Source organism: Scatophagus argus, chromosome 18 (assembly GCF_020382885.2).
Source record: "Scatophagus argus isolate fScaArg1 chromosome 18, fScaArg1.pri, whole genome shotgun sequence".
Classification (NCBI taxonomy): Eukaryota; Metazoa; Chordata; class Actinopteri; family Scatophagidae; genus Scatophagus; species Scatophagus argus.
The window spans coordinates 21,167,027-21,183,799 of NC_058510.1; the positions used below are offsets into that span (position 1 = coordinate 21,167,027).

Below are 16,773 nucleotides of genomic sequence, written 5' to 3' on the forward strand. Positions count from 1 at the left end.
TTAAGGTGTTTCTGAGATATTATGTCCAAAAGATGGGACAGACAGAGTGTCTGGCCAGCTTAAATAAGTTGGGTAAATACGACTTGTTTTCAGGGGATCTTTTCCATAATTATATCTTCCACCTGAACTTGAGCTTGTGAGTCAGAAGCTTGTTTTTCAAGGCTAATTTATCAATACTCTCAAAGATTTTCACTAAAAACTATTGTTTAGCTAATTCATTCTGTACCTGTGGTGGCATTGATGGAGACATAGGTGGCAGAAAATCCCTCAGTCACTAAACTTGAGTCAGTCACAAACAACAGGGTCAGCAGGTTGTCAGTGCTGGTGATGGATGGAGGCACTGAACGCCCGCAGTACCTGCACATAACGAGCAGTCAAATCTCTCAACTCACCAAGGACAACAAATAGAAAGCAATTATCAGCATTATGTTGATTATCACATGTTTTATGTACTATATATGTGCACACTACTGCACACTACTGTAAATTTCTAGTTGCCTGCTAAAAAAGTTTGGTGGCTGAGAGGACTGATCTGCATTTTTGAATGGTCTTTCACACTTATAGGTTGTAGATAGTCTTCTATACATTTGTGGATGTGTATTCCTGTAGTTGTGGGGACAAAAATCTGTTTACACAGTCACCTTGTGAGGACTTGCCTTACTCTCGCCTTTCTTAAGGGAACAAAATGCAAGTGCCCACAGCGTAAATCATTAAATGTTAAGTTGAAGACTTGCTTTAAGGTTAGGTTGAGGTTAGAACGAGATGGACATAACAGTTAGGATGAGACAAATAATGTTTACTGTTGTGGTTAGGTGGTCAAGCCTCCAGGAAAGTAAGTCTATGTAATGTCCCCAAAAGTGATGGAAAAAAAGACTGTGTGTGTGTGTGTGTGTGTGTGTGTATACCTGCCAATCTTGGTTCCGGTCTGCACAGTGCCATTGTCATACACCTCAAGGTAATCATAGTTACAGTTAGCATGGTACTCCAGGTTGAAGGACTCAAATGAGAGCCGAACCAGGTTACCCGGGGTAACATTGATATGCCATGTACAGTTGGCACCATGGGGGTAGTTGTTGGGGTGGCCAGGGCTTGTGACGGTGCCTGAAGGACTAGTTAGGGTATCGCCACAGCCTGATAGAGTAACAAAGGACAACTGGTAAATTTTAGGAATCAATACATTTTTGAAACTTTTGAAAACAGATTCAGAAGAAATTAATTTAAGATAAGACAGGTCTTTATTATCTCATCTTTAACTTATTACAAATAAAGTTATTTTTTAAAAGAATACTGGACTAAATTCCAGGGCTTGTCATGAAAAATAGTAGATACAGTTTCTGAGGTCTCTATTTAAAAGCCCAAGTAAATGACAGGGTCACAATAATGGATCATCATTTCCCTCCAGCCACATTCCCACTTCTTCAAACACCATATGCTCTCTGAGTTTTTCTTGGTCCCAGTCAATTCATTATCACATTTAGCCACTCCCATCTGCCCTGTGGCAAAAAATACTCTAATTCATAAAACCATAAAGGGCAACATGGCAGTGCAACAGTTTGCCCTATTACCTCACAGCAAGAAGGTTCTGGGTTTGAGTCCAGGTCTGAGCCCTTCTATGCAGAGTTTGCATGTTCACACTAGAGTAATTGCCGACTAGGTGTGAACGCGTGCATGTGTGGTTGCCTGTCTTTGTGTTTTGGCCCTGTGATTGACTGGAACCCACTACAGGGTGCACCCCATGTCTCACCCACTGTCAGCTGGGATAGGCTCCAGCCCCCCTGAAAATGACATGGTATTGACTGTTGTGCAATGATTTAATGCCAATGCAACACACACACAAAACAATGTGTGTGTATTTGTATGCATACCTGTAACAACTGCCATTTCGGCATATTGTTTTGCAATTATTTCAGTGATGGGAATCATCATGACATGTATAAGGAAGTCAGGCACTAAGCACAAATATGTATACAAACTCTGAACATTTTTAGAGTTGAAGGACTTTTACTTAATATGGATGAATGTTATCAGACCTTTCTGCTGTCATCCGACATGGCTGAACACAGAATATTAGACATTCTGTGTTGAAACAAAATTACCTTTTAACAGTCAGGCATCATCATGTCCTTACTGACACACTTGTGATGGAGTTACAAAGGATAACAAGCTATATTTCAAAAATACTGTGTGTTTATACATGGTGTAGCTCTAAAGTTTTACATTTTAAAAAATAGCATTTTTCTCACAGTCTTAAACCAAAATGTCCACCGGGCAAACAAGAGAAAATCAAACAAAATTAAAACAAACCACATAAATGATTTCAAATGCCAAGAGATAAAGGTACTTCTCTACAACAGTTGTTGTTGCTCTTGCTAATTAATATCTTTTAACATTATCTCTGGTGACAGATGTTTCTAACCAGGAGATAAGTCAGTGTCTAAAATCTTTGCTAATAATGATTAAAATTATGATAATGAATAATTATACTACTCTCACCCTCCAATGCAGAACCATAGGCTGCTTCAAAGCCATGATTGCTGATAGATGAGTCAGTCTTGAAGTGGATATACATAGATTTCTGAGTAGACTGAAGTCTGGGGGGAATATCAACACCACAAAATACCCCCAACAGTGGAGAGCTAGACCTGGAGCCATCTCTGACCTGGAAGATGGAGAAAACATGCATCATTATAAGTGATCCACTGCCCCCCTCTCATCAATCAAGCTAGCCAACCACTATAGTATATACCACCAATGTAGCAAAAAAGTAAAATCAGTATTATTTTTATGACACAACACAAAAGCCTCTATGGTAATATAAATTGTGACATCAGAGGCTTTAATGTCATGTTTTGCTTTTTTGTACACACACATATATAACCAAAAACAGCACAAAACAATACTGGCCTGTATATACCAGCACTGGGGAGGGCCACTGTATCGCACCACAGTACACATAGTGATGGGGTGGCATAAATGCACACAACCTCTGACCCTCCTGCCTTATTGTCGTGCTGGTCAGTACTGTTATTTCTGCAAGCACTGTTAAGGCTGTTTATACTGCTACAGTGGTTAGGGCAATTCGTGCCTAAGTCACCACAGTGTTTGCAAGTTACTTTGGAACTGAGAGCTGTATGAATGTCTGTATGAATGGCAGAAAATTGCTGATCATGTAAAGTCAGAAGTCAGTATATTTATTTTACCACTAAATGCACTCTTAATGCCCTGTTTATTTCTAATGTGACAATTGTACAATATACAGGTCTTGAACTTCAAACTTGGACAAACATCAATACAATATTCTACACTTATGCAGCTATCTAGTCTTGAATCTGCTACAAGCTTACTCTGGACCAAAAAGAGCTAATTTTCTATTTGTATTTTCTATTTTCACTTAACACTTAAAAAAAATTCCACTGGTTTTTCATTAAAGGTATTATCAAAAGCTGATCCTGCTTGCCACCACAATTGTCTAACTTTTCACTTCACTTTGGGCCAGTTCCTTCTGGGTCCATTTAGAGGCTTCTCCTTTTTTCTTTTGTTGATCTGGTTATTTTCTCTCAGTTTTTTGACTGGGTGGCAGCCACCTTCTACCAATTAAAAATAATTTTTTTTTAGGAATTGTGTGTTTGTTATTATTATCTTATTGTTTTAAATTCAAAAGTAAAATTATGACAAAGTTGGTCATTTGATTTTATGAATTTGTTTGACATTCATTTACCTCAACAAAGTCATATTGGCAGGAGCCTCCCTCAACATCAAATGACAGGAAGTTGAGGGTGACCACATAGCCCTCTGGCTGGTTAATGACCCACTCACAGTCCTTGTTATGGGGATAGGCGTTGGGGTGGTAGGGAGAGCGTAACTGCCCAGACCCGGTCAAAATACCTCCACAAGCTGGGGGGAAGGGAGGGTTAAAGCTGGTCAGTAACTAATGGAATTATATATACAGTATATATATATAGATAGATATGTGTGTGTGTGTGTGTGCGCGCGCATGTCTGTGTGTGTATGTGTGTATGTATAAAATAATAGCTAAGCTTGAATATTGTGGACTATACTTGTATATTCAGTACAATTTGCTTTAAAAAAATGTATACATCTAGGAAACCCTATCTGAATGTCTACTGAAACCTCCTGGAACTGAAGCGTACTGTTGGGATTTAGCACTGTTAGCTGCACTATAGCTTTTAAAGTCTATAGACAGTCTATAAACAGAAAGGCACAATTCAGCATAACACACATAACAAAACTAATGTCAAATCACATGTCTGTGTAAATGTGTGGACACTCACCAACAGTGTATACAGCCCTGAAACCAGCACGGCTGACTGAGCTGTCAGACCTGAAGCGAATCCACAGGAAGTTGGAGGATGAGAGGATGGGAGCTGGCAGGGAGCTCCCACAGTACCTACCTATCAAAGGATCGGTCTCTGTTCTTCCATCCCGAACCTGGAAGAAAACGGGTGGAAGACAAGGAAACAGAAGTAGTCTCTTTTCTGGCCAAAAACTATCTGGGTAAAACATATGTCTAAAAACAAAAAACATTGAAATTTTTTACATTGTTTTGTCAGTGAATTAAAACAACACAGAAAAACAGACAAATGAACCAATTACTGTTTTAAGGCTTGTTGAACAACATGCATATATCTGAATCACACACTGTAGCCTAACTCCTGATAGGTAAAACATGTCCTCTGTCACCCGCTGATATTTCTCATTCAGATTCAGACTCAGATTGATTTAGCTGTTTGACCTGTTGTACTACTAAGGAGCCTGAGCTTGTGCGTGAGGTCGAGGAAATACCGGCAAGATATAGTCGGGTTCACCTGCCCTGGGGGTTGATGACATCTGGCCAGGGTTTCTCAAGACTCTGAAAGTTGTAGGGCTGTCATGGCTGACACACCTCTGCAACATTGCCTGGCCTTCAGGGATAGTGCCTTTGGATTGTCAGACTGGGGTGGTGTTCCCCCTTTTGTGTTGTGTTGATGTGTTCCAACTATAGAGGGATGACACTGCTGGAAAGGAGAACTCATCACTTAGTCGAATCTCGGACTCAAGAGGAACAATGCTGTTTTCACCCCGGCAATGGAACACTGGACCAGCTCTACAGCCTCTCATGGGTGCTGGAGGGGTCATGGGAGTTTGTCCAACCAGTCCACATGTGTTTTGTGGACTTGGAAGAGGCTTACAACCGTGTTCCATGAAGTATCCTGTGAGGAGGTGGAGGGGTGGGGGGTTTCTGGAAATATGGGGTGAATGGCCTCTATATTGTTGGAGAGAGAGTTTGGTTTTCTTTGCTGGCAATAAGTCAAACTCATTCTGCCCTTTGTCACTGGTTTTGTTTATAATCTTTACGGACAGAATTTCTAGGCACAGCTAAGTGGCAGAGCGTGTCAGGTTCGGTGAGTTTAGGATTCCGTCTCTGCTTTTTGCTGATGACATGGTCCTATTGGTGTCATTGAACAGTGACCTCCAGCTCACACTGGAATGTTTTGTATTCAAGTGTAATGGGGTCTGGATCAAGATCTCTAAGTCCGGGGCCATAGTTTTCAGCTGGAAAAGGGTGGATTGCCCACTCCAGACTGGAGGAGAGTTGCTGTCCCAAGTGGAGGAGTTCAAGTATTTCGGGGCCTTGTTCACGAGTGAGTGGTAAGTGGAGTGGGAGACTGACAGGCGAATCAAGGCAGCATCTGCTGTGATGTGGATGCTGTACTGGTCTGTTGCGGTGAAGAGAGAACTGAGCTGAAAGGTGAATTTACAAGTCTATCTACCAGTCAATCTACGTTCCAACCCTCAGCTACGGTCACAAGCTATGGGTAGTGACCAAAATAACAAGATCAAGAATGCAAGCTACCGAAATGGAACGAGATGAGAGTAGAGCCGCTGTTCCTCTACATCAAGAGGTGGCTCGGGCATCTGGTTGTGATGCCTCCCAAACGTCTCGCTGAGGAGCTGTTTTGAGCATGTCCATCTGGGTGAAGGTCCTGGTGCAGACCCAGGACAAGCTGGTGGAAGTGGCTGGGGAGAGGATAGAGACTGTTGCCTCCAAAACCCAGACCAGTACAAGCAGTAAAAAACAAGATGAGACAAGACCTGTTGCACAAGCCTACTGTTAATAAGAAAGAACTTGCATGATGTTTTATGAATCTCCGCATACGTTCAGCCAGGAAGATTGTCTTTCTGGAATACTAAATGTGTCCTTTAAAGTAGCTGTAGTCAAACCTCTCCTTAAAAACGCATACATTACGCATTAAGCAACTATAGACCAATATCTGACCTTCCATTTCTTTCCAAGATCCTTGAAAGAACAGTCGCCACTCTTCAAAATAATAACTTATTTGAAAATTTTCAATCTGGCTTTAGAGCACAGAAACAGCATTGGTCAAAGTCATAAATGACCTCCTCCTGGCATCAGACAAGGGATTTATCTCTGTCCTTATACTGTTAGACCTTAGTGCTGCATTTGACACCATTGACCACTCTATATTACTGCACAGATTGGAACACCTAATTGGCATATAAAGGAACTGCATTAAGCTGGTTTCAGTCTTATTTATCAGATCGATTTCAATTTGTTCATGTTAATGATACATCGTCCACACTCACAAAAGTTAGTCATGGAGTTCCCCAAGGTTCTGTCCTTGGGCCAATATTATTCAGCCTGTATATGCTCCCCATTGGTGATATTATTAGGAAACACTCCATACATTTTCATTGTTATGCGGATGACACACAATTGTACTTATCAATGAAACCAGATGAAACAAATCAGCTAGTCAAGCTTCAGGCATGTCTTAAAGACATAAAAACCTGGATGACCTGCAATTTCCTATTTTTAAATTCAGACAAAACTGAAGTTATTGTTCTGGGCCCCGAACACCTAAGAAACATATTCTGCAGTGATATTGCATTGCCAGATGGCTTAGCCGTGGCCTCGTAGTCTAAGCCTGCTATAGGCTTAGACTACCGGGGGCCCTCCCATGACGCACTGAGCTCTTTCTTCCTCTCCCTCTCCTTCCGCACACATTCATGTCCCATTAATGCATATTACTAACTCAACTTCTTCCCTGGAGTCCTTGTGCTTTCTTGTCCCGCAGATTCCTATCGATCATGATTGGACCTCCTGCTGCGGTCCTGCTGTCGTCCTGCTCAAAACCTACTGCTACTACCATTATTGTTACTATTATTGTTATCAAAATCACCATAATACCCTCTGTATACTTCATTGTCATTATCATTATCCACATTTCCGATACTTCTGGTATTATTACTGCTGCTATGCATCTCTGCTTGTGTGCTCCTTCTCTCACATCCCACCCCCTCTCCCTCTCTCCCTTGCTCTCTCTCTCTCTCTCTCCCTCTCTCTCAAACCCAACCGGTCAAGGCAGATGGCTGCCCATCTTGGGCCGGGGTCTGCTCCGAGGTTTGTGCCTTCTAAAAGGCAGTTTTTCCTCGCCACTGTCGCCAAGTGCTTGCTCAAGGGGGAATGTTGGGCTCTCTCTATTTACAGTTTAATTAAAGAGTTTGGTCTAGACCTGCTCAAATTGGAAAGTGTCATGAGATAACTTTTGTTGTGAATTGGCGCTATATAAATAAACTGAATTGAATTCTGGTTGAGCTTGAGGCTGAACTTGAACTTGAGCTCTGTTGGTAAGACATTCCCTGCAACTCTGAGTCCCAAAAAAAAGTCACACTCCCAGAACCATTAACCAGCCGTCTTGTCTCTTAAGAGCCTAAGGGAAGAAAAAGTTTCTCTGTTCGCTCTAGTCAAGAATGCCGCCCCTGTCACAGTTTCAAGTTATACCACCTCGAACACTAGTAGCTGTACATTGGGGCTGTACTTCTGGAGCAATGTACAGCTGATTGCTTCATTTTATTCAGCATTACACATATTAAAAATCACTTTAATTGTACTATAATGTATTTACATTCATTAAAATTGCAACTGTAGGTCACATGACTAAGATGGGACAAAGCTCATAAAATGCGAATTACATTTAATATACCCATACCCACTTGGTTTATATTGTCTTGAAACAAATGCTGGTTCAATAAAATACTAGCGTTAATCAGCCAAGGATGACCTATGCCAGAGGTAATAGGAGAAGAAAACAAAGCTTTTCTTTTTTGCATTTTTCTTTATAGGATTTTACTTGCAAGTAACCTTTCTTAATCATTGAATAATGATCACTGCCACTGTAAATTTGAGGAAAGAGTCATTAATGTGGACATACTGCTAATGCTGGTTGTACACGCAGTGTGTAAGATACATAAGCTTATTAAATTTTGTTTGTTTTTTGTTTCAAGTCTTTTTCACCTTTATTTATTCAGAGAAGTTTCACTGAGAGGAAGCTTCTCATTTGCAGGAACTGCTCCGAAGTTGCTCAGTACAACCTACTTTTTTATCTTTCCACATGCAGATTAGTTAGAGAAATAAAGTCATTGGTGATTTTAATCATGAGATGGAATTTGTTTCAGTCCATCATCCACTCAGTCCTCCCAAATCTTAATCATGGGTTTTACTTGGACAAGAACTTTAAATTGTCTGGAAAAATCATTGCCAGTGAACATAATCTAGCAAAAATGTATACCTTAAAAACATCTGGCAAGCAAATTAGGAGTGTACTGGATTTTGTAAGGGCTGGAATATTTATAAATTATTTAAACAAATTTAAAGAAACAGCATATATTTGAGAGTCATAAAGAAGTCTTACCTCCACATAGTCAAAAGAGCAGCTGCTGTGACTCTCCAGGTTCATGTCAGTGAAGTTTAGGGCCACCTTCTCACCCACTGGCAACCTTATCATATAGACACACTGGCGGTTGTGGGCGTAGTTATTGGGCCAGTTGGGGGAGATGATAATGCCCTCACTTTCAGTAAAGGTACCACCACAACCAGGGTCACCTAAGACACAACACACAGAAGGGAGAGGATTTCATTACTTGTATAGCTCATTACATAGAGCAGGGCCTTACACTAAGAGGGATAATAGATCATTTGGTTATAATGGCTGTAATGGATTTCATTCATTCAACTTAAGACACACTGTCAGAATCCACTCTTGGAACAAGGTCGTAATGGCAAAACAGAAGCATTGCAACACGTTTCAGCCAGATGATGTCTGACAACCAAAAGTGAAAAAGTGCAGGTCTACATCCTGCACAGAATCACTTGACAATGACATGACAATAACAAACTTTGCATGGGACTGCTTGTGTATTTGAACAGTGAAACTTTACATGTCCACAAAAAGCCCCAGTTCTAACAGCAAAAGTAACAGTAATAATATAAAATAATAACTGTATAGGTAACACCAACATGAGAATCACTGCACCGCCTCTTCTGAACTACACAGTTTCTTCAGAATTTCCTTTGTATCCAGTCCTTCTGCAAACAAATATGTTTTTACTTTGTCACATGGAATAAGAACAAGAAAAAGAAGAAGAATCATCTTTATTGACAGTATATATATTTTTACATACACACACTGAATTCGTCTTCTGCATTTGACCCATCCTTAGTTGAACACACACATGCAACACCCGGCAAATTACATGCAGTGAAACACACAGGAGCAGTGGGCAGCATCAAGCGCCCGGGGAGCATATTGGGGGGTTAAGTGCCTTGCTCAAGGGCACATCAGCCGACTGATGTGGGGGGGGGGGGGGCTTTTTTTTCCCATTAATCACTCCACCACACCAAAATTTTTCCTGCCCGAACTATTTAATACTTCACAGAAGTTGGGAAGCGGACAGTAGTCTCTATGACCTTGACCTTTTTCTGTATGACAAAACATTGCTGAACTGTTTCCAATCACAATGTTTGATTCGGGAAATTAATCTAATAAAAAAATAAGCATGAATATAACATTAAGGCAACTGATTTTTTAAGGGCATAAGGCAAGTTCCATGGGACAGTTAAAGCCCAAAATTGCCCTATCCTTTTACACTGCTCTCAAGGTCAAAAATAATCTTCTACTGTCATGTGAGAACGTAATTTGTTAGACACTGTGTATACACCTTCCAATTTAGTATGCAGAGTTTCTTACTTGGTGAGGTTGTGTATGTAATGTGGAAGCCTCGGTCAGAGATAGTGAAGTCAGAGTGGAAGTGAACCCATGCAGCTGGACCAGTAGTTTGCAGGGGGGCAGGTGTTGCTGTACTGCAGTACTTCCCCAAAACTGGGTCCTCAGGTAGAAGACCGTCACGGATCTGCAACATTTGGCCACACAAGATCATTAATAGAAAAACTTTGACCTGATAACAAACTTTTGTCATACTACAGCTAAACAGTGTAAAAAACATATGTGTCTGATCACATTTCAAGTCTGTGTTAAGGAATGAAAGGAAATGAGCTATGCAGCAACAGAATCTTGAATCTTGATACATATTTGATCAGCATATATGTATCAATGTGTCTGACTTCTTGATCAGAGTTTACCTCAAACAGGACACAAAATGGAAGCCTTGAGCAATAAGCCTTTACAAAGGCAGGAAACAGTATAAAGAGTGACACAATCTGCACAGGAAGATCAGGTTGTTGTGGATGAGTGGGTCATGCATAGGACTTTCACCCAAGAGACTTGGGTTTTAGTTCCATGCCCTTTTTTTATTTGTGATTTTCACACACACACACACACACACACGAACATGAACATGAACACATATATACTGTATTTTCCGCACTATAAGGCGCACCTAAAAGCCTTCAATTTTCTCAAAAGCGGACAGTGCGCCTTATAATCCGATGCGCCTTATCTATGGATCAATATTGGTCAATCGTGGCTACCGTAGTCAGGGGGCGTGGCCGAAGTAACAGATTTAAGCGCACTGTGGATAAAACGGAGCACGTACGGTGAATGTTCGCACCACAGGGAATGAGAAGTCGTCCTTCACTGTAGTTCTCGCTTGCCAGACTACCACCTATGGTTATTTTCAAGAGGAAGACCTTGCCAAAAGAAAACTTTCCAGCCGGTGTCGTTATCAAGGCTAACTCGAAGGGATGGATGGACGAAGAAAAGATGAGTGAGTGGCTGAGAGAAATTTACGTCAAGAGACCGGGTGGCTTTTTTCACACAGCCCCATCCCTATTGATCTGCGACTCCATGCGCCCCCATATCACCGATGGAGTCAAAAAAACAAGTGAAGCACACTAATTCAGTGCTTGCCATCATTCTGGGTGGATTGACAAAAGAACTCCAACCGCTAGATATTGGTGTCAACAGGGCATTGAAAGCTAGACTGCGAACTGCATGGGAGCAGTGGATGACGGAAGGCGAACACACGTTCACCAAGACAGGGAGACAGCGCCGAACGACATACGCCACTATCTGCCAGTAGATCGTAAATGCCTGGGCTGATATATCAGTCTCAACTGTGGAACTGATAAAGTGAGCTTTACGTGTTTCTTTTGTGTGTTCACAACTAAACAAGGTTGTTCATATTGTGAATATGGACATTAACGTTTGAGCAACGTTGAGTTATTATTAAATGGTTATTGCTTTGCACTATTTCGAGAGTTACTATATTGTTATTGCACTTACATTTGAGTTACGGTAACGGTATCGGACTGTTTCTTTTACGTGTTTACTGAATCGAGGAAAAGTTCCCGTCCACTACGTGATAATTGTATATGTTATATTATATATGTTGCACTACCTGTTATACCTTGCTGTTGTTAAAAGATAAACTGTGTTGCGAAAATACTACGTCGCTGACATTACCTCGGGAAAAATAATAACACAGCTCTTTATTCATTTTGGGAGTGAACGGAGTTGTCAGAACACTGGTTTGTATTCTATTAATAAAGTTTGACTGATTTATCTGACTGTTTTGTTGACATTCCCTTTAGCGCAGCTCCATCTAGTGGACGCAAAACGCAACCCGAGCCACTGCTGTAGCTTCTATCCTATGCACCTTATAATGCGGTGCGCCTTTTATATGAAAACAGTTTTAAAATAGGCCATTCATTGAAGGTGCGCCTTATAATCCGGTGCGCCTTATAGTGCGGAAAATACGGTATATACTGTATATCCCCTCTCATACAGCCAACAGATACCCCACTGGCATGATAAGTTGGACAAAAGAGGAGATAGAAGCCACTGATACCAAGGCAAAGGAAGCTCCTCATGATGCATGGAGGGTTTCACCACAAGCCCAGCACACTAAGACTGTACACTAAGTGGAACAAGGGAGGCTGGTGAGTGTCAGAGTCACTGTCCAGGATGAAACAACAAAGATCCAGGAATACATCAGGAGAATGGCCTCCAGAAATAAACTGCTAAGTGAATACCTCATACAGCAAAAACCTGGCAATGATAAGGAGGAAGAGTACCACATCTCTGCTTGACAGATAGAAGAAGTGGCTGATATCAAGAAATCCTGTCAATGGCTTGAGAAGGCTGGATTGAAAGACAGCACAGAAGCACTAATCACGGCAGCACAAGAACAGGCACTCAGTACAAGATCAAGGTCCCAAAGTCACAATGAAAGATGCTTTCCAAGGTGGCTGAGAATGACCAAGCTAAGATATTGTGGGACTTCCAGGGGCAGACTGACATAATGCTGATGGCAAACCAACTGGACATTGTGGTGGTCAACAAACAATCGAAGAAGGCAATGATGATAGATGTAGTGATCCCAAGCAACAACATCAAGAAGAAGAAATACAAGAAGCTTGAAAAATTCCAAGGGCTGAAAAAGGAGCTAGAAAAGATGTGCTGAATAAAAGCAACAATGGTGCCAGTGGTAATCAGGGCACTGGGGGCTATGACCCCTAAACTGTAAGAGTGACTCCAGCAGATTCCAGGTACAACATCAGTGGTCTCTGTCCTTCCTAGGAGCGCAGTCCTAGAAACAGCTAAGACAATGCACAGAACCCTCAAACTCCCAGGCTTCCAGTAGAGGATCTGAACTTGAGGAAGAAATACACATACACACCACCCCAGAGGGGGTGAGAGAGGAGATTTATTTATAGCAAGATAGACAGATATAGACACACACCCATATAGGGATATTTTCTACCTCTAAGAAGTCATAGTTGCAGTCAGGATGATGTTCCAGACTGAGAGTTCCAAATGCAAAGGTAATGAGCAAGCTGGGCTCCACTGTCACTGTCCAGTAGCAATCTCGGCTAGGTGGGTAGTTTCCAGGGTAACCAGGTGAATTAATGTTGCCATAGGGAGCAGTTAGTTCACCTCCACACACTAAGATGAGAGGGAGATTTCAGGGAAAGATAAACAATTATTTCACTTTTGTGCAATACATAAAAGAGCAAATGATTTCATTGTTACCATAAAAATTCCTTTTTATGGTTAAGGCCAAATAACTAATATTAATAATAATTGCAGTAAGTAGACAGCTACTGCCAATGAAAGAGAAATTTTCTTGCTTTAAACACTGGCAGGAAAACACACAAAGGCAGAATTGGGAAGGTAAGAAACAGGTGAGTGACAAAATAAAACATAGAGACAAAGAGAACAAGAAAACATGACTCTACTGGACAGGTTGTGCCAACATCTTTACAGAGAGCAATTGATTGAAAGAAACTTGCCAAAAGGAAGCGGGCGAGTGATAATGTCATTTACTGGTAAAACATGAAACAAAGCAGCTCTGTACTGATGTAAATAATTTTGTGTAAATGGATTCATTCAAGATTCATGCATACACTACAAAACTACAGAGATGCCACTGCTACTAATAATGTTAGTCATAACAATAGTAGCACCAGTAGTAGTATTCAGTTCAATTCAATTCATTTATATAGCACCAAATCACAACAAAGGTTGTATAATGACACTTTCCAATTAGAGCAGGTGTGGACCAAACTCTTACATTCAATTTTTTGTACAGAGAGACCCAACAAAACCCCCATAAGCAAGCACTTGACGACATTGGCAAAGAAAAACTTCCTTTCAGAAGGCAGAAACCTTGGAGCAGACCCCAGCTCTAGGTGGGCAAACATTTGCATTGACTGGTTGGGTTGTGTGTGAGAGAGAAAGAGAGAGACAGTGGGAGGGAGGGGTGGGGGTTACACAAACAGAGATGTCTAGTAGCAACAGCAATAATAACAGTGTGGGAGTGTGAGTGCTTTAACTATAAAAACAATATTAACAATAGCAATGACAGTAGTAGTAGTAGTAATATTAGTAGCAATAATAATGATGTAGTAATATGACAGGTGCTAATAACAAGTGGTAGTAACAGTAGTGGTACTAATAGTAGTAAAATGAAAAAAACTGGCTCACTGCAAGTCAAGCTTGCCTGTCTGCTTATCCAACATAGACTGCCTTGGCCAGAAAAGCCACCTTTTAACTGTGCCTAATGAAGTTTATGAACTTATTTCTGCATGTGTTTGTATTGTATGGTTGCTAAAACACATGGAATTTGAAACTGTCCAAGTTACAGTATGTACTTTCACCAAATTGAATCATTCATTTTACTGGGCACCTTTTAAAATCAATTCGAAGACTTAAAAAAAACCTGACTGATGTATTGATTGTTTTGTTTATGAAATGAACAACAAATACAACTACCTATTGTAACTTACTGTTACCCATAGTTCAGGTTCAAGTATTATTGGACAAACAGTCCAATAATCCAAAAAATTCACCACACAAATGATGTGCATCTAATAGAAAAAATCCTCAAGCATCAAATCCTTACACAAGAGAAATGAAAAACCCACTGTCAACCAGCAACAATTTACTTTCTGTGTTTTCAAGGACACAGTTGACAGTCTGGACGAACTGACTGATGTAAAGTCATCTTACATCAGATTGCTTTGTTGTTGCTGGACTGCAATTTTATTACAATTATAGTTTGCTGTATTGTTTGCTCATTTTAATTATTGTTTTGTTTACACTCTGCACAAGTGTTTCTCTTGTTGAGCCTGTTGCCACCAGCCAATAAACTGATATTTTACCAGCTAAAGGACCAGTGTGAAGCCTGCTGAACGACAGTTTGTCTGCCTTGTTACCGTGTGGTAAAATAAGCCAGTTTATAATGCCTCAGTGATAGTTAGGATCCTCCCTGTTTTATCTGCTTCCTCTTCTCCTTTTCCTTACTCCTCCTTATTAACCATCTTACACACATTTCAAACATCCATGACCATGTGAGTGTAGGGATAACTTGGTAGCCTAACTCAGATTTGCTCCACCTCTTATTATCTATATTTGCTATATAGTCTCACGTAATGCATAGACTTATTCAAAAATTATTCCTCTCAATAACCACTTTTAACTCACAAGACTGTGGTGTCTGCCTCGGCAGAGATCCTGCCCTCTGCCTGTATCTTGTTTTCCTATGTTTCCTATGTTACAGTGCATCCAGAAAGTATTCACACCGCTTTACTTTTTCACATTTTGTTATGTTAGAGTCTCATTCCAAAATGGATTAAATTAAATTACTCCCTCAAAATTATATACAAAATACCTCATAATGACAAAGTGAAACAAGTTTCCTTGAATTTTTTGCAAATTTATTAAACATGGAAAACAAAAAATGTAACATGTACATAAGTATTCTGCTTCCCTTGATCATCCTTAAGAGGTCCACCTGTGGCAAATTCAGTTGATTGGGTATGATTTGGACAGGGACACCCCTGTCTATATAAGTTCTCACAGTTGACAGTGCATGTCAGAGCACAAACCAAGCCATGAAGTCAAAGGAATTGTCTGTAGACCTCTGAGACAGGATTATGTCAAGGCACAGATCTGGGGAAGGGTACAGAAAGATTTCTGCTGCATTCAAGGTCCCAAAGAGCACAGTGGCCTCCATAATCCATAAGTGGAAGAAGTTTGGCACCACCAGGACTCTTTCTAGAGCTGGCCATCCAACTAAACTGAGTGATAGAGGTAGAAGGGCCTTAGACAGGGAGGTGACCAAGAACCCAATGGTCACTCTGACAGAGCTCCAGTGTTGCTCTGTGGAGAGGGGAGAACCTTCAAGAAGGACAACCATTTCTGCAGCACTCCACCAATCAGGCCTGCATGCTAGAGTGGCCAGACGGCAGCCACTCCTCAGTAAAATGTCTATCAAAGCCTGCCTGGATTTTGCCAAAAGGCACCTGAAGGATTCTCAGACCATGAGAAACAAAATTCTCTGGTCTGAGGAAACAAAGATTGAACTCTTTGGCATGAATGCCAAGTGTCATGTCTGGAGAAAACCAGGCACTGCTCATCACCTGGCCAATACCATTCCCACTGTGAAGCATGGTGGTGTTAGCATCATGAGGTGGGAATGTTTTGCGGCAGCAGAAACTGGGAGACTAGTAAGGGTCGAGGGAAAGATGACTGCAGCAAGGTACAGAGACATCCTTGCTGACAACCTGCTCCAGAGTGCACTGGACCTAAGACTGGGAAGAAGGTTTATCTTCCAACAGGACAATGACCCTAAGTATAAAGCCATTATCACAAAGGAGTGGCTTCAGGACGACCCTGTGAATGTCCTTGAGTGGCCCAGCCAGAACTCAAACTTGAACCCTATTGAGCATCTCTGAAGAAATCTGAAAATGGCTATGCGTGACGCTCCCCAAACAATCTGATGGAGCTAGAGAGGTTCTGCATTGCAGAGCATTGAAGAGAAACTGTCCAACAATAAATGCGCCAAGCTTATAGGATTATACTCTTCTAGACTTGAGGCTGTAATTGCTGCCAAAGGGGCTTCAACAAAGTATTGATCACAGGGTGTAAATTTTTGTTTTTTTATTTTTAATAAATTTGCAAAATAATTCAAGCAAACTTGTTTCACTTTGTCATTATGGGGTATTTTGTG

The 16,773-nt window shown here is 41.0% G+C and overlaps 1 protein-coding gene across 1 annotated transcript in view; it reads right to left on the minus strand.

Moving 5' to 3' along the window:
• cubn (cubilin (intrinsic factor-cobalamin receptor)) overlaps nucleotides 1-16,773 on the minus strand; it is a 93,885-nt gene that overhangs the window by 62,808 nt on the left and 14,304 nt on the right. Inside the window, exons 15-22 of the mRNA XM_046371033.1 lie at nucleotides 13,024-13,205; nucleotides 10,050-10,212; nucleotides 8,715-8,905; nucleotides 4,293-4,449; nucleotides 3,719-3,894; nucleotides 2,494-2,659; nucleotides 906-1,131; nucleotides 227-357 (exon numbers count right to left, since the gene is read on the minus strand). Of these exons, the coding sequence (XP_046226989.1) occupies nucleotides 227-357; nucleotides 906-1,131; nucleotides 2,494-2,659; nucleotides 3,719-3,894; nucleotides 4,293-4,449; nucleotides 8,715-8,905; nucleotides 10,050-10,212; nucleotides 13,024-13,205 (1,392 nt within the window). The remainder of the gene's footprint in view (nucleotides 1-226; nucleotides 358-905; nucleotides 1,132-2,493; nucleotides 2,660-3,718; nucleotides 3,895-4,292; nucleotides 4,450-8,714; nucleotides 8,906-10,049; nucleotides 10,213-13,023; nucleotides 13,206-16,773) is intronic.